Source organism: Strix aluco, chromosome 2, assembly GCF_031877795.1.
Source record: "Strix aluco isolate bStrAlu1 chromosome 2, bStrAlu1.hap1, whole genome shotgun sequence".
Lineage (NCBI taxonomy): Eukaryota > Metazoa > Chordata > Aves > Strigiformes > Strigidae > Strix > Strix aluco.
Window position 1 is genome coordinate 31,461,808 of NC_133932.1, and position 22,467 is coordinate 31,484,274.

The 22,467-nt window shown below is 42.2% G+C and overlaps 1 protein-coding gene across 1 annotated transcript in view; it reads left to right on the forward strand.

Moving 5' to 3' along the window:
• The first annotated feature begins 9,566 nt into the window (after nt 1-9,566).
• JAM2 (junctional adhesion molecule 2) overlaps nt 9,567-22,467 on the forward strand; it is a 38,299-nt gene continuing 25,398 nt past the window's right edge. The window contains exon 1 of the mRNA XM_074813885.1: nt 9,567-9,836. Coding sequence (XP_074669986.1) covers nt 9,782-9,836 — 55 coding nt within the window. The 5' untranslated portion in view covers nt 9,567-9,781. The remainder of the gene's footprint in view (nt 9,837-22,467) is intronic.

Below are 22,467 nucleotides of genomic sequence, written 5' to 3' on the forward strand. Positions count from 1 at the left end.
GGTCACATTTTTCCTGGCGCGGGAGCGCGGTGCACTCGTGGTTTTGTACATCGTGCCTAAAACTGCTGTATTTGGTAGCTATTTTGCTCTGTTCATTGCTATCACTATTACTGTTATTGTTATTGTTGTTGTTTGTTGTGTTGCTATTGCATTATTGTATTAAACCTTTCCTTATTTCAGTCTTGGGGCTTTGTATTTCACTCCCTTTGTTGGGGAGGGGCAGCGGCCGCGTGGTCTCAGACCCCGGCAGGGGCTAAACCACCACAGCAAGTCAGACTAGTGACCCCATGGGGGACCCATGCTGGAGCAGTCTGTTCTTGAAGGACTGCACCCCGTGGCAGGAACCCACGCTGGAGCAGTTCTTGAAGAGCTGCAGCCTGTGGGAAGGATTCACGTGGGAGAAGTTCATGGAGGACTGTCTCCAGTGTGGAGCAGGGGAAGAGTGTGAGGAGTCCTCCCCTGAGGAGGAAGGAGCAGCAGAAACAACGTGTGATGAACTGACCACAACGCCCATTCCCCGTCCCCCTGTGCTGCTGGTGGGGAGGAGATAGAGAAATCAGGAGTGAAGTTGAGCCTGGGAAGAGGGGAGGGGTGGGGGAAGGGTTTTTCAGATTTAATTTCTCATTACCCTGCTCTGATTTGATCGGTAATAAATTAAGCTAATTTCCCCAAGTCGAATCTGTTTTGCCCGTGATGGAAGTAGACACTTTGGAAGGGAGAGCCACCCTGCAGGAAGACCTGGATAGGCTGGAAGGGTGGGCTAATAAGAACCTTATGAAGTTCAGCAAGGACAAGTGAAAGGTTTTGCGCCTGGGAAAACATAATCCAGGAGGGCAGCACTGGCTGGGATCTACCTGACTGGAGAACAGGTCTGTGGAAAGGGACCTGGGGATCCTGGTGGACAACAAGCTCAATATGAATGAACAGTGTGCTCCTGCAGCAAAGCAAGCCCACAGGGTACTGGATTGCATCAACAAGGGCATCACCAGCAGAGATAAAGAAGTCATTACCTCACTCTACTCAGTGCTTCAGGCCACACCTGGAATACTGTGTTTGATTTTGGTCCCTGCTATACAGAAAAGATGTGGACAGACTGGAGAGGGTCCAGGAGAGGGCCACAAATATGGTCAGGGGACTGGGAAGCCTGGCACATGAGGGAAGGCTGAGAGAATTGGGTTTGTTCAGCCTTGAGAAAAGAATGCTTAGGGGAGACCTTATCACCATGTTCTAGTATTTAAAGGGTGGCTGCAAAGAAGATGGAGACTCTCTTTCTACAAGGAGCCACATGGAAAAGACGAGGGGTAATGAGTACAAGTTACACCTGGGGAGATTCCGATAGGACACAAGAGAAAAAATTTTCACAATGAGAACAATCAGCCACTGGAATAATCTCCCTGGGGAAGTGGTGGATTCCCCAACATCGGACACTGTTAAGATTCAGCTGGGCCACCTTGTCTAGACTGTGCTTTTGCCAAGAAAGGTTGGACCAGGTGATCCTTGAGGTGCCTTCTGTCATGGTTTGAGCCCAGAGGGAAACAGAGCGTGATGCAGCTGTTCACTCACCCCTTGCACCCCAGCGCTGGGAAGGAGAAAAAGAATCAAAAGGCTTAGAAATTGAGGTAAGGACAGAGAGGGGTGGCTCACCCATTATGGTCACAGGCAAAAGAGACTTGTTAGGGGAAGGAAAAGAACATCACTTTAATTGAAACACTAACAAAACCAACACTTAACAGACAGAGTGGGACAGTGAGAAATGTTATGACATCTTAAAACACTTCCCCTCACCCCTCCTTTCTTCCCTGGCTCACTTTGTTCCCAATATCTTTACCTCCTCCCCACAGTGACGCGGGGGCAGAGAATGGGGGGGTTTCAGTCAGTCCACTGCTCCTTCCTCCTGGGGGGTGGGGAGCACTCTTCTGCATTTTCTCCCCCTGCTTCACGTGGCTCCCCTCTCACAGGAGACAGTCCTCCATGAACTTTCTTTGGCATGAGTTCTTCCCACAGGCTGCAGCTGTTCCCAAGCTGCACCAGCGTGGGTCACCCCCCACGTGTTGCAGTCCTCCCAGCTCCAAACTACAACAGTGGGGGCTGCTTCTCCTCTCAGAGTCCTGGCCTCCTTTAAGCACAGTCACCTGCTCTGTTGTGGGGTCCTCCACAGTATTTCTACTCCACCGTAGACCTCCATGGGTGGCAGCGGGGGTGGCCCTGCTGTCTCACCATTGGATACAGGGGGGCTCTCTGCTCTGGTGCACCTCCCCCCCTTCCTCCTCCTTCCTTCCACAGACCTTGGTGTTCACATAGGTGTCCTTCTCATAACTCCTCTTAACAAGTCCTTAACCCCATCTCAGGTTCCCCTTCTTAAATAAGTTATCGCAGAGGTGCAGCCACTGTTGCTAACTGGCTCTGCCTTGGCCAGAGGCGGGTCCAACTTGGAGCTGAGGGAGCTTTGAGAAGCTTCTCACAGGGGGTCACCACTGTAGCCCCCTCCCCCACTACCAAACTTATCACACATTCCCACCTGGTATTCTGTGATTCATCCCAGTCCCCAGTTGGCAAAGATATAACAGTCATCCGGAATACCAATGTCAAACAGTTACACTGAATTAGTGCCATTAAGAGCTAAAGGATGTAATTAAACTCAGCATCAAAAAAATAAATGTGTTAATGCTGGCAAGGGCCAGTAACAGACAGAGAATTTTCCATTGTGGAAACATGTCTGCAGAGCAGCGGGACAGTTGGGTCCTCTTCGTTTGGTACTTGGCACTGGCTTTCCTGCTCACCTGGGCTCTCATCCAGTAAACCAGGTGTGCGAGTACAGTAGCTACTCGTGCCCTTCATTACATTATTTGATAGACTAAGAATTCCAGCAAGTCAATCATCCTGCTTCCTCATTTTTTAAAATGAGTTAAATACAAGTTATTTTTTAGTGCAGCAGGTTTACTGTAGCCTACATACTTGTGTGTCTAAAACAGTTTATAGCCTTGAGGTGAAACGTCCTGAGGAAACACAAAGATGCTATTAATATTTATGTCATTATAGCTCAACTACACCATTTCTTCTATTAACTTTTTATTCTATGGCTTGAGGAATTGTACGCGGTCAACGATCACATCACATAATCGCTTTGGTTTAAAAAATAAAAAATCCCAAAGAAAACAAAGTTCACAATGAAAGGTATAAAAAGAGCATTTTTACTCTATGAGGAGATAAATTCGAAATGTTCAGAGAATGAAAGACAGAAACAAACCATATTCTGTCATTTTGAGGAAGTCTTGAATAACAAGAATAAAATCCTCTTTGATGCTGCACACTTTATTATCTTTCTGTTTTAAATTGCTACTTTCTAATCTCTAAGTCTTCTTTTGTATGAGTATTTGAAACTTTTTATTCAGCTTAATCATCAGAAAAATTGTGGTAGAATATCTGGTCCCTCCTTCTACTTGTTTGGTGTCGCCCTGGAAGGACAATGCAGATAAAAAGCCACCTGGGACTTGTAACACACTAAAGACTACAGGAGGAGCATGGCTGTAGCCCTCTGTTTTTTGGTAATCCTCGATCAACAGAGTGACAGTGCAAAGCTTTACCCCCCACACTGGAAATCAAAAGATATCCAAAGCTGCTGGAAATTTCACCCAGTGTTCAGCTGACATCTCTACAGCCCCTGGACAAAAGCAGGAAAGAGATACAACATTCGCATAGATTTGGGTTTAATTTAAAAATTCAGACTTCAAGCTTACTTTTGATTCATGCTGGCACAACTGGCTCACAACTGTAATATAATTTATCTGTTTACTACAGTATATTTACTTGAGGCTTCTGTGAGAGAGTAAAAACCCCTGGGTCTACTCAAACCCCATGAACTGAGCCAAGTGCCAGCTGGGGGTTACTCTCAGCTGCCAAACACGGCCCTGTCAGCAGCCTGGGGGGAACGTACAGGCCTGCTTTAATCCCCCAGCTATTGATCCCTCAATGCCAAAGGACAAAAGCCTTCCAACTGAGAACTCTGGGAAGGGTTTGGCTGAAATCCAGTGGCTTAAAAGCAGCATGTTACAACACCGAGCATGTCTGTGGTACAGAGAAGAGATGGGTAACAAAACTGTACAAAAATAATTACAAGGTATCAGTCTTCATAAAGCCCTTTGACTTTCAGGAAAACTGTGGATGTTATTTTATCATGGGCAGAAAATGAGAGGTTGCTCCATGAGGCAACAGGAACCCCATAATTGCTCCTACGCCATAATATGTGACCCAACAGTAATTCTTAAGTGACAAACCGTGACGGCTTATCACCCTCATGGTCCCAAAGCCAGCTCTGAGCTCATTTACAGATTGCTTCAAAAGCAAAACTGGCACAAAAATTCCTGCCCCTCCCTTTGCCATTCTTGGCTGTTTCTCACCGATTACCCTCTAGGTAGACAACTCTAGCAGTGCTGTACAAGGCGCTGAGCACAAGATCACTGAAGTGATACAAATTGCAGGATCAGTATTGCTGAAAGATTATGTTTTATTCACATTATTTCAGTGAGTTGTCTTACAGTACAGCTTTGTATACTTGTTTCTGTTCACAAATGAAGCGGTAGCAGTAATCCATGGCCAGAGGCAGCAGTTGCCTTCAAGACAACACAGTGTGTAACTACATCCTAAGAGCCGTATTCTTCATGCCACCATGGAGTAGCAAAACATTTTAAACACTGTGGTAAAATAATTCTGACTCTACCACCACCAGCGTTGTGGCTAACGCATTGCTGACTGTTACTCAGGTTGAATCAGGAAGCATCCTACAATGCCATCCAATTTGGTGATCTTTTTTAGAAATGTACCTTTGACTGCTACTGAGCTGTCTACTCAGTGGCAGTAATCTCATAAATTCAGTTGAAAAAAAAATTGCATTAATACTGTACTTTGCAAGTCAAAGATAAAATTATACAAGACATTCCAGAAAATTGAGCTGGGGGATTCACAGAAAAAAGCTACTGAGATCAAGTAATTTCTATTACTGTTATCTTGTTCTACTCTCACATTTTGTGGCTTTCCTGGTTCAAATGTGGCTGACACGTTAGATACGAGATATTTTAACAGTCTAATAGAGATATAGTGTTCTATCACAGCACTCCAGCCCATTTCATTATAGAAAGGCAACTAATCTATGGCATACTCTGTCTTTAAAGAGCCATCAACAACAGGTTGGTAAAAAAAAAGAGTATCTGAATTTAATTTTTTTTGCTTCTTTTCTCAAAACTATACTTGTTCACAGTTTTCAGATTCAAAGTACTAAACAAACAGATAACTTGCCAGCTAAATCAGATTTATTTCCCCAGACAGGAGCTAAAACAATTACCACGAAGCAGCAAAACAAAATAACAAGATGCCAAAGAAGCAGAAAGGAGACAAGGTCTACTGTAACTAGGGACTGGATAGCCATTAAAGCAATACCCCAGAACATTATAAAAACTAGGTGTCATGATATTAAAAATTGCAAAAGAAAAAAATTATCCCTTAAATTGTAGATATCAGCCTCTCCACATGGCTGCTGATAACTCTTCACACTAAAGAGCAGGCTTTCAAGCTGACAGATTCAATGTACTCAGGCTGGTAGTATGGGCACAACAAAAAATACATAGCACATCAATCAATGAGTTTCAGAAAAAAGATTTGCAACACAGAACATGACATATGTATTCTGGGGATTAAACTAGTTAATTAAACGGAATCTGGTTTAGCAGTTTTGCAAAATAGATTTCTATCAATTTGTCCCATTGTCATGCCCAGAATCACAACAGAACAGTCACTCTACAGCTATGTGCTCCCATCTTCAGCACTTACTAGAACAAACAATTCAGTGTGCTTGGAAAAAAGATGTGTACAGAGATTTAACCCACAGGCTATGGCACCAAGTCCCAAATGGCATCTCTGACCATCTCAAACATAACATTTCTCTTTTTAGAAATATGAAGAAATCTGTTTCTTCTTCTTTGAATATGGAAAAATATTCAAAGATGTCTTCTTGATCAAAACCTAAACAATGCAAATTCCAATAACAATCAGCCTTCCAACTCTCCATATAAATAAATATATGGGCATGCTTATGCACAGGAGTGCTTTTTTCCTATGTCTTTTACTTTCTCCCTCGGTGGCTCCAGATTCTAAATCCTCTCCCCTGCTCCTCTCAACTAGGCAGTTATCAGCAACCTTGCCGGGTTACCTGCTGTTATAGGTCAGCTAAGAGACATTAAAAAGTTTAACGAACAATTAACTTCGGAAACCACAGCAAGAAGAGGGAAAAGTAGTGCAGAACTGTAATCTTTGATGCTTTCACTGACATTTCACTCTGCAAACAAGAGATGAGCTACTCACAGATCATCACACATCCATAGTACCTGCTTATCAACAGAATAAAAAATATTTACTTGCTTACATGAAACTAGGGTTACACTACTTGGTCTACTTAAATTCAATGAGTAAACTTGAGATATATCAGGTCTATGCCTGAATGGGATATACTAGGGAAGCATTGCCTTTCATTAAACTTTTTTTTTTTTAATGGTGGTGCAAGGATGAATATTCATTAGCTCTCCCATGACTGTCTTCTAATTTGGTATGTGTAAGCCGTGACAGATGAGTGAATTAACATCCTACTCTTCTAAGTGCTAATTAAACAGCCAGTTCTCTTCTTGTAGCGCACTACTTTTCCCGCTATCCTACGCATGTTTTTGAGAAGAGGACTTGTAATCATCTTCCCCTCTTACCTATCTGTAATTTACATCGCAACACCTTTGTAACCAAATTTAGCAGTTCTAATTTGTTGTACTGGTTTTTTTTATTATTATACCTCAAAGTTATTCTAGGAATCAGCATGAAAGGGACAGAAAATAAATCAGGGGCGATTTGGTTTTGTTCCCCCTGCAAAATAAAACCTAATTGGAGTGGAGAAATCACCAAAAGGAGTATTTTCTTAATATAGGTTAATTTCTCTGTATTCATTTTTATCATCTTATAGCTAAGAAAAATTAAACATTCCCAAACTGAAGAGCCAGAGTTTCAGCTTATAGTGTTTCACAGAATTTTAACAAATTATTTTTCAAAACTGTTTTTTCACAGAGCTCTTTAACAGAGTGATGGTACCATAATAAAGAGGTAAACTTGTATTGTTAGAACAGATTATCATCGGCACTCCACATTTGCAATAAAAAGTTTCATTAAAAGGAGAAAGAATTCCACTGCAATTTAAGGATGTATATTTATCTAAAATATCATCTAATGAAATGGTGGTAATCTTTGGTTTATGAATTACTGAGATCATTAAGAAGCATCCAAGTCTTGAAATCATGTTGCATTCCACACAATTCTTAAAGGCCTTTCTATTCCAAGAACTTGACTAGAATAGTTACTACAAAACAAGATAGATATTCTTGACCAGCATTCTGTGTGCAGATGTTAATTATAGACTATTTATATTATTCTAAAAAGGAGTTTCTATGGAAAGCTCTCCAAGAATAACTGTTAAACTGAGCATCTCAAACAAATTCTTCCATGTTGGGCTCTATGTGCTCTTTAATGAAAATATTTTTACTACATTTAACTTAAAAAGATTAAAAATAAGGATAGCAGTCTTGTGCTCTTCTAACAAAGTACTTAACAGTATTTTTAAGAACACCATTGTTCAGCAAAGTACATACAGAATAAGTATATGTCATAAATGAACTATATGCACTACAACCACTTTTCCAGTAATTCTGTAAATGCATTCAGAATGCCCACATTTAATTGCTGGTGTTTTCTGGAGTTGTATAAAGCAAGCAGAGAAACTGTGATCTAGTTGTTGCTGAAATAAAAGAGGGGAATGTAAAGAAACTGTGAAAATACCATGAAACCGTACTAGAAAATGTCAGAGAAATGTCGGGGAGGCAACCCTGTACACTGTGTATTTGCTTCACTCGCAGAAGAAGCAAAACAGTGAACAGGAAAAAAAAGGAACTTTACTCTGACCTCATGCTTATATAAACCCTATGCATTTAAGTGGATTTGCTGTGGTGTAAGAGTCACGTTAATGAAATCCAAATTAAACCCTGTATGTGAGCCTATGTATTTGGGCAGTTAGAACCGAATGTTTACTGTGGTGGAAAGGCTCTGTACAAGCCCATCGACTAATGGGATACCTTTGCCTTGCAATTAATCTCTTCATTCCCCTCATTGATTCATTGTCATTACATCAGCTTTAGTAGTCACCCTACGAGCTAACCCTTAATTTAATTCTGTAGTGCTGTTTCTTAACGTTCTCCACCTCTGTACCTTTTCCACCAGGCTCCTCCCATATATTTAAATTTTATATCAACACGGTGTTTCTATCACCGTGTGGCTTTAAACAGTAAGGCAGTCCTACTGAAATCAGTGAAACTTTGTGTATGCTTAAAGTTATGATGTGCTGGGCCACACAAAATAAAGAACTTCTCTGTTGTCTATGCAGTAGTTTTGATTTTATTAAAAGCATGTGTCACCATTATACTGTAAGATATACTGGATATACTGGACATATATATGTGCATATATTTTGCAGAAATATTTCTTGCATTCTATATACATTTTTGCCTGTGAAAAACTAGGAAGATTTTGATATGAAGAGCATCATGGCATCCTACTTCTTTGGTCTCCGTTAAAACAGCTGCTAGAGATTTTATTTATAAATAATCTTTCCTCATTTTGCTCCAGTCTAACACAATATAGCCAACATTGCTGTTCTGATTATCAAAGAAATGCTTATGATACTTTTCTTGTTATAGAACCGTATTACATCTGTGGCAATGTATTTTTAAGATGTCATTAGAAACTACTCAGATGCACTATTAACTGTCACGATGAGTAATTTTCCTCGATTCAAAAATTTAAAGGGCCACTACACCTCCTGTATATTTCATCAAGAATCTCCCAGGCTGCTGTAAACCAGTAACAAGAAAGGCCCCGAAGGTGCCGGCGTGGTCCACCTTCGGCTGGTTAACGTGCCCGACGGCGGGTGGCATTCGCCCAGCCCAGCCGCACAGGCACAAGGGGTCACACGGGGACTTCGTCCAAAGCCTGAAGCTTAAAAAACCCCGCGCCCCATCGGCACATCGCGCTCCCTTCATCCGGAACATCGGAACTGTTGTTTCATGATTTCAGCCCATACGCCAGCTTCCCCGCCGGTCTGACTTCGGGAAGTGCACCAGCAGGGACTCTCTGGTCTTCTCTGAGAAGCTGGAGCCTCTCGTCATGAAAAGTTTATTCCGTTGCAACAAACGTCCTTGAGCTGACGAAGGTCTCGGAGTTTCAAAAGGAGTAGATACATGGGAGGGAAGAGCCACTGGCTACGACACGGTGCAGCCCCGGGTTGCGCGGGGGCATGGCGCTGGCGGGGCCGGGGCGAGCGGCGCTGCTGCCCGCCCCGAGCAGCCCCCGGGCAGCCCCCGGCAGGGCGGGCGCCGGGCCAGGGCGCGGCCCCGCAGCCGGCCGCGGCTCCCGGAGCCAGCGCCAGGCGGGGCGGCGCCTCCTCGGACGCGTTAGAAGTTCTGGGGCGGCTCCGCCGGCGCGGAGGCAGAGCCCGGCGGGTGCGGGCGTTGCGCCCCAGCTGCCGCACCTGCCCCCAGCTGCCTCCCAGGGCGCCCCGGCCCGCCAGGCCCCGCCCCGCCCCGCTCCGCTCCCCCGGGCCGGGCTGAGGCGAGGCTGGGCCGGGCCGCCCCTCACGCCCCGCCGGCGTCGCCCGGCGGTTATTAACCGCTGCCGCCGGGGGGGAGCGGCCGTTGCCGCGAAGATGGCGAGCTGCAGCCTCCGCCTGCTGCTCCTCGGTTCCTTGGGGGTCCTGAGCTGTAAGTGGCCGCGTCCCTTCCCCGCGGAGCCGGCGTGGGGCCGTCGCGTCCCGCTCCCTCCGGCGGCGCCCCCAGGCGCACGGTCCCCCCCGAAGCCCGCGTGTGCCGGGGAGGGCGGGAGGCTCGGCCCCGGCCGCCGCCCTGCCCGTCCCGTCCCGGGGAGCCTGCGGGCAGGGCGAGGGTGAGGGCGTTGGCGGTGGGGCGGTGCCCGCCCTCCCTCCGTCCCTCGGCCCCGGAGCCAGCGGAGCCGAGTCCCGGATCCAACAGCGGAGGAAGAGCGGGGGCCCCTCCGCGGGGGGCGGGGGGTGCGCGCTCCCTGTGTCCGTGCCCCTCTCGCTGCCACGCAGCTGTCACCTGGTGAAGCCGGGCGCGTTTCAGCGCAAGCCGGTGGTTCTCCGCAGTGATGCAAACTTTGGGATGCGGGCTGCGTAGTTCGCTGTTTCTGCGGGCCTTTGCGAGAGGAATGAGCGAGTGACGGGAGCGTGTTTGCTGTTGCCAGCACTGGATGTTGCAGCTCCAGAACAGACTCTGTTTCTAATATCGTTGTGGTCCTATTGTCTAACTCCTTAAAAACAAAAGGGGGGATGTTAAAATGAGTTGACAAAAGCTGCCCCACCCAGAAAGCACATAGAAATAAGAAAAAGATTGTGGGGCCACATACCGGTGAAGAAGCAGTGAATTAATATACAGTGTTAACAGTGCCAGTCGTGTGCTAAGGCTGTCGCTTTCAGATCATGTCTTACTGTGCTCCTGTTGTATGCTTCTTGTGTCTTGCTGGTATTTTAGGGAAAGAGGCTGTATGTGTTTTGAAGAGAATTATGTAGCACAGTCTTGCCAGGAAGCGCCCACCTGGGACCTGCCAGAGATGGGGTCTCAGTCCCTTGTGGATGTGGGACATGCGTGGTGCTGATGTTTTGTAGTTTACTTCTCATTCCTCCTCACCTAACTGAAACTTGTCTGTGTGGAAACTCCTTTTTTGCAGAGGAGGGATCTGCCCTGTAGAGGAGAGACTTGGCAGTGATGCATGTCTGTTAGGTCTTTGGTTTGGTGGCAGGTTTTTTTTCCTCTCTGTTTCTATGAGACCTTATGGAAATTTTGCATTGTTAGATGAGCAGCTAGCGCAGGCTTTCTCTTTCATACAGGAAATAATAATAAAAATTATTTTCTTCCATCTTTTTTATTTCGTTTGCTGTTATTGGCATGGGTATATCTGAGCAGATGAGGCTGCTGTGGTTTTCTTGGTGACAGGTTTCAGTGTGTTCAGGCTGCTCAGCCTTCTGGTTTAGTTGTGTCTGTTGGCAGTGCTGGCTTTGACCAGTGAGGAAATGATAGAGGGTGGTTTGGAAGCAGTACAGTGGATCAAAGTCTGGTGCCTACATTGTTGTCAGACTTGTGTTTTTTGGGGTTTTTTTTCCTCTTCCTGTCCCAATTACCAAGAAATGCCAGGTGGGGAGAAAGTTTACTAGCATGGTGCTAATAAGAAGTTGTGGCATGAAGAAAGTGAGTGTTGGTGGGTGTGCAAATGCTGATTGTGTGAGCCAGAGGAAGTCCAGGCAATCAGGAGTCTGCTGCTGCTCCTGTGGCTGGAGTATGTTCACATGAACAATAAGGCTGAGTAATACTGGCATCCATGTCAGACGTACGGGCTGAGCGGTCTCTTATGTGGGACCCACATGCTCTGGAGACAGTGGGGAATGGGCAGAAACTACTGAGGAAAAGAAGTAGTGGTTGATAACTGAAGTGCTTGAGCATTATATTGTGGAACAGGTATAGAGAGCTTGCTTGGTAGCTCAGCTGCAGAAATGACAAGCTGTATAAGTTTGTCACAGGATGTCAGCATAGCCAAGAGCAGTGCCGAAGTAGATGAGATTTGGATTGCTTTTCAGTGAGAACCTACTAAGAAGTATTAATGACCTGCAGAAATAGTGATTAGTCTGAGTTAAATCTTCTTTCACCTTTAATTTAGGGGAAAGTAAAAGAGTTGGAGGTCTTCAATCATATCCCCTGTCAGCATGAGCTTCTGAAACTGATGTTCTCTGGAAAGTTTTAAAAGGTGTCAACAGAGTAAGACTTGTGAGCTCTGTTAGCAGGGCAGGTAGAAGATTTACAGACATGATTGTTATTAATCATAATGGCTACTCTGGAGGAGATAGTACATACTGATAAACTGGCCTTTTTGTGAAACTTATAGGTGTGATTTTTCTTTCATTAATGTGCATTTGAAATAAAACTTAAGCTGGTGATGCTGGAAGCAAATCCAGTACAATGTGTCTGTGTGAGGGCAATGCAGAGGCAATAAATAATAGTACTCTTATATAAACATTTGATGGAGCTTAATGGGGTAGTTTGAGCAATAAATAAGGTGAGGGCTTGTTTGTCTGTTTGTTTTTGGCTTTAAAACAAACAGTCCTTAGTGCTCAGGAATCTTTCATCTAGATACAGAGGTTCTAGCTTTGTGTCTTCCTCCCCACCCCCAACAAGAAATCATAAAGCATGACTGCATTGACTGTAGGAATTGACAGTGGAAGTCTTTAAACTATGCTTTCCTGATTATATGTGATGTACAACTGATGTACTCAGAGTTGAGAATATTGTCAACCTGCAGTCTTCTGTTGAACTCTGTTTGCTGCATTAACTTGGTAAGGACTTACTCTGATTTCTAAATCAGAGTCCGTATCAGGTGCGATGGGATTTCTTAAATTTGTAGGACTACATACTTTTCTAGTAATATCTGTACAACATAATATTATAAACCAGACTACCTATTTTTTCGAGAGGAGTTGGGGAAAGAGACAGCAAAGGAAGGTTCCTTCTCTTGCTGTTGAGAAGCAGTATTTCTTTGTTGTAGACTGCTAGTGATCTACAAACCTGCACTGACCCTTACGCACCATAGCATAGGCTGTGAGATGAGAGTAAGCTTCTTAAATACAAACAAGCAAATGAAAATTAACTACAGAAAAGCAATACTTGTTTCTAATGGTCAGTCTAACTTTTTTCATTTATGACTGTGGTGACACTGCACAAGATACCTGAATGCTTCTAAAATGGATAAAATTTGAGGATTTAGTTGGAAGACCTTCCTGTCTTTAAAAGAGAGACACGCTTCTCTCTAGCTTCTGTTAGAACCTTCACAATTTCACCCTCTTGGTTGGATCCTCAGGGTGCAGAAGAAACTTTGGCTCTGAGTTATTGGCATGTCTCTCAGAAATCATGGCCTTTGCTGCATTTGAGCAAGTCACGCTATTTCCTTTAAACCTTGCCATGCCACTTGGAAGGGGCTCTCTTTTTCTGAGGCCTCAGCCAGAAGCAGTGCTGTTCTGTGGTAAGGGCTTTGTCTCTTTCCTCTCTCTCCCCAGCAGAGAGAGCTGGTCCTTGGCTGGCCCTGCAGTATCCTTAGTTCAAGTTACTGGCCCTACAGCCTGCTATTGGATGTGCAAAAGAAAAAATGAGGGTGACTGTCTTCCCTCACTGCATACAGGAGGCAGGAAATGTACCTGGAAATGTCACATCAAGACAATCGCAATTCCTCTTGTTTTCTCGTGTTTAAGGTGGGTGTATGCAAGTGAAAGACTTGGGTTTGCTGTTGCTTGGCCTTTGAGGTCCTGTTTTCTCAACTTTAACATTGCAACGATTCTTTGTTAATGTCGTAGGACATGTATTTCTGGTAATTGTGAGTACTGTAGGGCATCTGGCATTAATAATGAGAGCTAAAATTACCACTGTGATTAGCAGATCTAATTGAGCCTGGATGAGGTCTTCTCATTGGCTATTTAACTGAATTACACAAAGATATTTTTGTGACTGTTTCCTGTATTATACCTATATTTCCTGCTGCCAAAACAGTCTGCTGTAACACAGTGGCTGCCAGGTTCTGCTGCAGAAACTGGCTGATGACATCATGAATGATTAGGTAAGAACTTGCAAGTAGTTGAACTTTGACTTTACCTTTTCTCTTTAGGTGACTGACTTAACAAAAGATATGGGATCATCTTTCATGACCTTGTCTGCATCCACTGACTAACCCCAAATGTTATTGGGGGTGTGTGCTGACTTGTGTTTTTTTAAGAAGTGAGCTAAAAATGCTAGAGAAGGCTTTTACCCTTCCTCAAAGGATGCCCCAAGTGCTTTAGCTTCTTCTCAAGTGCTGGTGGTCATAAGAGAAGTCCTCTTCTTAAGTATGGGAGAATCTTCTTGTACAACTGGTTATTAAAAAAAAAATCCATTTTTCTCATAATTTCACATGAGTAAATAATAGTGATATTTCTTCACTGAAGATGGACAGTGACATGCATGTGAATCTTCTGCAGTAGCAGTAAGCAAGCTTCCCTTGTTGGGGGGGTGAGGGCGTGTGTAGGTTTGGGTTGTCCGTGCTTTTGGAGGGGCAAGAACAACTATTAATTTAGATCTGAAATTCTGATTTAAAAGGCCACATATGGTGTGATCTACTTTGAGTCCATCATCACTCAAAATGTCATCTTTCTGCTGGAGCAATTCTGAAGACAGTCTGTTTGTCATTGGTTCCCTGCAGCTGGTGATCCCTTTTAGGAATACTTTTTTCAAAGTAAGGCTTAGTGTCATACTTTTACACTGGAGTCACCTCTAGCATTGGTAAGAAAATGCTTATGTAAAGCAAGACTACTAAGAGATGTTCACACAGTCAGAAATACTGACATTGCAATATAAATATCTTGTATATCAAAACAATTGAAGCACAAGGTAGACATTTGTATTTGTCATTGCAGACTATTTGCCAGGGCCATATGGAATGGCTAAATTAAGGTTCCCTTGAAGTTATACAGAGATATTAAACAAAAAAAAATGCTTAAAATGGTGTCCCTGTGGATGTGTACAATAAACTATCTTACTGCTGTTTTTTCTTGTTTGGCTGGGTTTTTTTTCCCTCCACTGTGATAACTTTGTGGCACTGTTGCATCTATGTGGGGAAAATAGATGGTTTATAAGTTCTTACTTTCTAGTTTAGTGGCTAACTTACAATGGGGTAATCACTTTAATGGAAATGTTATGTGGAAGCTGAAAGGCAATTCATTTACCAGTAGTTCTATTCTGGTTAGCTCACCTTTGTCCCCCTCCAAATTTTGTAAAGCTAGCTTTGTTACAGTTTTACTTTCTGGCATGTCTTTTCCCATCCTGAGTACTTTTCAAAGAACTACCAGTTTTAACAAAACATTTCTGCAGAAAAGCCTGTCACATCTCCCACAAAGCGTTGTACGTGATTATGCTGTAATTCCGCTGCAGGAAGCTTAAAGCAAATATTATGATGTCTTGTAGTCAAGACAAATTATTTGTTTCCTTCATCTAAAGACCTTTTTTGGGGGGAAATGAATATGTATTTCAAAGAATGAGACAGCAAACAAGGCTGGAGGAGCATTTGGATGACTGCCAGTGCTTGTGCTCACCTGTATTTCCAAAGCCACTTTTTTTCTGGAGGGCTCCAATGAGTTATGTCACCTCTATGCTCACAGTATATCATTGAGCACTCAAGCGCTTATATAAAATTCCTTAAACCAGACAGAAGGTGAACTTGGCAGCTGAACATCTGGTCCTGTTCACTTGTCGGTTTCTAACATATGCTGGGAGGTGAAGGAGCTTTTGGAGAACAAAGAAGGGGAAAATAGCCATTTCTGAACAACAGCAAGTAATACAACAGCAGTAGTTGTTGAAGCGCTAGTAAGTCTGTAACCCCTCTGGTTAGTAGGAAGTAAAGCAGGCATCCACTTTCTCTCAGATTATTTGTAGGGGAAGACATGATGGAAAAATCTGGTAATAAGCCTTTTTGAATGCTTGCTTTTTACAATTCAAAACTTAGCAGTTTTCAGCAAGAGATGGGAAGATCAAACTTACATTGAAGTAGCCACAATTTGATCCTGGATGTTTAAAATGGTAAGAAATGGTCAGACTTGAGCTGGAAAGAACAGACCCTATAGGTTTGCAGTTTCAATAGATATATTTACATTGCTTTTGTTTGGATTAACTTCTTAAGGGTTGACCATGCTCTCAAGCCTGTCCAAACCGCTGGATCAGACTCAAAGGGAAACAAAACATTATTGTCTGGATGAAAGGTGATGTATTATAGGGTTGTTTTCGTACCAGATAATGTTAACAATAGGGACTATATTTGCTGTTCACAATCTGTTAGCATAGTACTCGGAGGTAATGTTGGAACATGCATTCTTGAGAAGTTACTTTTGCTCAAATTAATAAAGAAACCAAAATGATTATGTATTGTATGTCATACTGCAGAAGGTGCCCAGTATTAATTGGGAGAAATTCTTGGGGGTGGTATGCTAAGGACTTGTGGCTAGAGCTGGGTTAGAGTTGGAGAAGTGTTTGTACTTGGCATACTTGTAAACATATGAGGAAACAATATGCATAAAACCAGAGTTTGAATACATATTATGTGAGTTAGATAGCAGCTTACTTCTTGAATGTATAGACAGTACTTATCTCTGGGATGCCTTGGTTCATAACTGAAGCCTTCTAGCAGCTGTACTAGCAAAAAAGGAGTAAAAGTGCATCATCAGGAATATCTGTAGAATTCATAGGTGTCTTTAGGTGCATGTTATGGCTAGCTTTTGTGCTCCAGTAATATTTCTGTTTCTATAAAATGGTCTTTAAAATTGATTCTTTGCCCTTTGACTATTGGGCCACCTGAACTGATTTTCTACCCCTCCTCTAGTCTTTAAGCTAGTCATCCACAAAGGTGAGAACTTCTCTTGTAAACTCCTGGCTTGTTGTCTGTAGCTCTTGTTTTATGTATCCTTGTGACAGAAGGACTGGGATTTCGAGGAGTGTGACACGACTTTGATGCAGCTTTGACACTGTTCAGACTGGTGGTAGTGATCACTTTTGACACCGGGATTGAAGCAAGCCGTCCCATGTATTTAATAACAAAGGGCTATACCTCTGTGTTTGGGGAGGCTGCTTCCCTGGCTAAATACAGAAAAATCTGAGAGGGCACAGCAACTTGGGATGAGAAGTGTGGGCTTTGGTGTGCCAAGACCTGTGGAAGGCTGCTGGCTCGCAGCCCCTGCAACTCTGGCTTGAAGCGTGACTCAGTGGTATTGGCTGGGGTGTTCTGAGCTACAGAGCTCTGCTGGGTCCAGTTGGCTGGTGTTAAGGTGTTGAGCTGGCTTGAGAGCCTGAACATTTTTAAAGTGTAAATTGCGACAAAGTCGGGCCCAGCTGAGCTTAGCTGACCCATGCTATATGAAAGGTGTGTGCATTAACTCTTTAAGTTGTGCAAGTTAATTCTAAACAGAAATATGTGCTTTCTGTAATAAATGTGAGGTGCATGAAGACTCTTTAAATGTTGCTGCTGAATTAAACAAATTTTAATGTGATGTCTTGCTAATTAAGTTATTGTATGTCAAGATTTGGAAAAGTGTAAATTTTTAGTAACTTCCAACAGATAAATGTGTATATTTGATTGCTTGAAACTGGGAAGATTATAACTAATCAGTAACTTATACTTTACATAAACAACTCAAGCTTGTTTCAGATGTTTGCAACTCCTAACTGTAGGAATAATTAAATAGGGGATTATTACCGAAGTAGTGTCTGCCTTTGATATTCCACTACGGGTATTTGCTTAGCACTGTTCAGAAACAAAAATATGTGATAAATGTTGCTGCATTGGGTTCTTTTGTTGTGTGTTGTTGGTTTGTTGGGTTTTTTGTGACTCTGTTCATCCACCCTGCTTTCCTTTAAAGAACAGGTTTCTCCTTGGAAGGAGGGAAAGGGATGTGTCTCTATTTTTTTTTTTTTTTTCCCCCCCTCCTCTACTGTCCACATAAAGTCCAATTAAAAGATCATTAATAGCAACATTTAGATGTTGGAAGAGTTTGTGCAGAAACGGTCTTTAGCCTCTGAGAAGACTTAGTAGCTTTCCATTTAAATGTCAGTAAATATTTTTATGAGAAAGGTAAATGTTTTATTTTTGTCAGTATTTGAGTCTTCTTTGTATCTTGCAATGAATGGGGCTGTTCCCTTCTGTTCACCAACGTAATGGTCCTCCCTGGTGTAATGTGATTCACTGACACACAAGAATGTCATAATCATTTGAGAGGCTCCTGAAAGGAAAATCAATATTTCAATATTGGAATAGAGAAGTACAGCATCTGAAAATGTAAAAGATGAAGGGATGGGACAGCCAGGCAGTAGTAAGGGCTTATAAGATTTTTAAGATGATGCTGTTGTAGTACTGGAGTGACTAGTAAAGCAAACAAATTCAGACACTCCAAATTTACTGGCAACATCAAGGTTGGTGCCTGGGAGAGGAGGTACGAGAGAAGGAAGCAGATGCATCCATAGTGGAAGTATGCTTAGACATCAAGAAGCGACCCTTTGGGCTGCATTCTTGCCATACAGTCTAAGAGGTCTTCACATAATTCCATTTGTAAGTTAATTGCTTTAATTTTTTTTTCCATTTTCTAAATAAGACCTACGTCCTGGACATCATCTAGTGCTGTATCACTAATCAAGTGATACAGAAGTCTTCAGAAATGTTTTAGGCATGAAAAGTAAATGTGATTCTTCTCTTTCTACATGTTCAGTTTAAGTGTTGTTTAAGTGATGGCTCAGGGGTACTCTCAGAAGTTAATGTACTTACAGCACTTGTCTGAGCCTTTCGATAATGTTCTAGGGGATAAAAGTATCTGGGGAAGCTGTTTATCAACAGGAAATCAGCACCATATGTAGAGAGACTTAACTAAAAAATTCAGCTCTGCTTTTCCCCTGTCACTGCATACTCTGTTTCTTATTTCATTTATGTTCCAGTTGTATCTCTAGCTGAGTCCTCAAGACTGTAACAATCCACACACAGTTGCTGTCACTTTCTAGCTGTGTTCCAGTTCTTAGCCACCTCTTTTAGGGAGAAGGGAGGGAAAACAGTGCTACAAAGGCCCAGTTGCCAAAGAGTGCGATGGCTTTCTAACATAAATAGCTGTTGGGAGAATGCACTGATTTTTTGAGAGAAGGAAGTGATGTGTCTCTAAGTATTTAAACTTATTTGAAGTTTATTCAAAGCTTTTGAAAGCTGTATAAACAGAAGTGGCCGTCCCCCTCCTCTTTCTCTTATATGTACAGACTTTCAGGTGCAGAACATCTTTCCTGAGTTAAAGCAAACTTAATGTCTTCTACAGAATGTCAAAGCTGTGCAGAAGTTTTTTCTCTTTTTAAGATAGTCTTCAGTCTAACAAAAAAGTCACAGAAAACTCATATTTTCTTATGAAAATCATAGAATAATCTAGGTTGGGAAAAAACCTTGAAGATCATCTAGTCCAACCATTAACCTAACACTGACCGTTCTCAAAAATGTCATAGAACTTTAAGACAGATACTTTGTCTTCTAGTAAAATAATAGAACCTAAAAGAATATCTGTGTGACAAAATCTACTAAACCCAAAAGATTGTTTTACACTTCACTTTGGAAAGCTGGCAATAAGTCAGTATTTAGGATCAGCCTAGCATTTGATAAACTCTGAACACAACTGGTTTTAACTTCATCTGATTTGGGGGGGGGGGGGGGGGCAAAGTTGTACCTGTATCTTATTGGCATCTTTAACAATTGATTGTATGCATCAGTGTATGCTCCCCCTGCCCCTAAAGCAAAAGCGCAGCTTTGCAGTTAGAACAGGGTGGGCAAGGAACGGAGCTGCTGTTTGTTACTGAAGCGGTGCTGTACCTGTGGACTCAGCAGAAGTTACATGTTACAAGCAGTTAAGAAAATATTGGGATGAGGTAAGGAGGAATTTGCCCTTCTTTCGAAGGTGAATTAGCTCATATTGCATGAATACAAAGAGAAGGAGAGGGACAAATCATAGCTAGAGATAATATCAGTTGAACTAAGAGTGTAGCTTGTGTGTCCAATACGTACATAAAGAAGTTGACTGGAGTACTAGTAACCTTATTTACAGGCATACTATTTAAAATATGTCCAATATATCTATATGTCCAATATAGATACATTAGTAGCTTAAACACTTTCAGTTTTGGGGTGGGACTAATCATGTGAAAACTAGAAAAATTATTTACCGCATCATGTTGCTGTTAAGGCTGCAGTCCTGCACCTATATGCTGCATTTGAATCCCATATAACTTTATGGACCCATGCTGAAATCTTGTACTGAAAATACGGTATGAAATCTGATTATTTTAGACTGTCAGCTGTGGTGACTAAAGGGTAGACAGTCCATGTTCTTTAGCTGCCTCTGCCTTTGGATGGGAATAGTGTGCTGGGTGGACAGATAACATCCAAGGAAGCTCCTATGGCTAGATGTGGCAAGGACCTTAGTTAAGAAATCAGACTGTGTAAGTAGAAGATATGTGTAGACTTGGCTACGAAGAGTTGCATATCTCTAAGCTCTGAAGTGGATGCTCTTTCACAGGAAAGAGTAAGAACCTGTTCCTTATCTGCCCTAAAACAATACCTGGCACTCATAAACATAAACAATAACTTTATGGGTTTATTTTACAAATGTGCTTTCAGCAGGACTGTTGAACTTTTACTTATTTGGTGATAAGTTCCTCTTCTAGAAGAGAAATGCTGGTAGCAATTTATTATTCAACAAGCCATATTGTTGTCCTTCTTGATTTCTTCACCACTCATTGCTGATGCCTGCTCTGTACCAGGCTCATTGCAGGCAGGTCAGCTCTGCAACAACAGGGGATTGCCTGTTCTTTGGTCGTCTTTCTCAAAAAGAGATCCTTAAACTGAAATTAGTTGACCTGAGTTGAAGGAGCACAAGCACCTTCAAAGTGGTATTTAGTCTTATTTCTAAAGGAAACTTCAGTTTAAGCAATAATAGTGTCACACAAGTTTCTAGAGTATCAGTATCTCATGAGCAGTCGGTTACAAACAGAATACTGGCAGAAGCAGGCAAAGGAGATGGCAAAACAGTAGTTTACAGCGTATATGCCTATCTGAGAGTCATGGTTTCATGAAATGGGTTGATCTAGTGACTCTAACAAGTATTCTAGAAATTTAGCACGTTTATTTTGATGATATTGAATCTTGTGTGCTGCAGAGTATTCCAGATACAGACATGCTAACCACCAGACTTTTAACCACAAAGTTGTCCTTGAGAAGGTAGTGACCCAGTGGGCCAAATCCTTAATCAGATATGGTTTATTCTAAACAAACAAACAAAATCTAATGGCTTAAAAAAAAAATTTCCAGCTCTACATGTTCCTGCTACTATTTCTGACTCTGAACTGTGACTAGTTTGGCTATTTAATTCTGACAAGATTATTTGTCTTCCATACAAATCATTCTGTCTCCTGGATTATTTTTTTTGTTGCAGTTTTACAGCATTGCAGAATTGTTGATGTAATTTTTCTTTCATTTTTGCAGGTGTGAAACAGCTGGTACTTTCTTAGTTTAAGTACCTGCAGACAAGATCATCAAATCCTATTACATGAAGCAGCAAAGCCGTCAATTGTGAATGCTAGCTCACATACTGAGCTTTCCCTTCTTCTGACGCAAAGCAGCAGAGTGTTTCATTAGTGAACCTTACCCAAATATTCTGAGGGTGTGGCTCCTAACACATCTCTTCTGTTGAAAAGCTGTAATGAGCACCAAGTTAACATTTATGCTTGATTTAAAAATAAATAAACAAAGCACAGAGTTACCCTATTATGTTTATTCCTGTTCCGTGTTCAGATTTCTAATCTGAATACCCATACCTTGTTTTGCTTGTGTAGCTTTTAATGTGATGAAGACTGTAGTGGTTTTGTTTTGTTTTTTTACCCTCTTCATCCCCTTTAAGGAAAACTTGGCAGCTATTATACTGTGACCTATTGTTCCTAGCTCTACCTTCCGGAGGATTTCTTCTAATCACCCTTCTCCTTTAAGTGTGCAAAACATCTTCTGTTTGTTCTAGCTCCCCTCCATACATATCAGCCTTAACTGAAGGAGTGGCTTCAGTCTTGTTCAAATGTGGTGGAAGATGCTTCTTTTAAAATTTGATATTTAAAGAACTAAATTGTCTATTAAAGGCCTGTAGAATTAAGGCTAAAGATATGCATTTGCACTGTAAACTATGATGTTGATTGAATGTAATAGTCATCAAACATGACCATTGGATGCTTCTGGCAGGAGGAGACTATTGAGCAAACTTGTCAGTGTAAGAAATAATGTGTGAGTGGAAATGGATGTGCTAATTTGGCAATTCCATTTGGATTATTAGGAAGGGTCCACCATATTCTTTTGGCCAGGAGAGAAGTGGTCATGTTCCCAGCTCATATTAACAAAGAATCTGGTCTGTAGTCTGGAGGAAAAAAGTTAAAGAGCTAAGTTCAGTGCTGTTTATCACTAATAGGATGCAGTCCTAAAATCCATGGTTCGAGTAAAATTTGCTGAAGTGAAAACACCACCACCATCCCCAGCTGTTGGAAACATCTCCTCAGAAAGCCCAAATTCACAAAGCATTGCACAAGGCTCTTGCTGAGTATTTGTATTTAAAGAACTTCCTAGGGTTTTTGAAAAGACACTGGCTCAGTTTTTTTAATAGACGTGCTAGCTAGAATGAAGTCATGGTATGTCCCAAAGTCATGAAAAATTGAATGAGAGAAAGCGTCTGGAAAGCCCTCTTTAAAAACTCACCACAAGGAG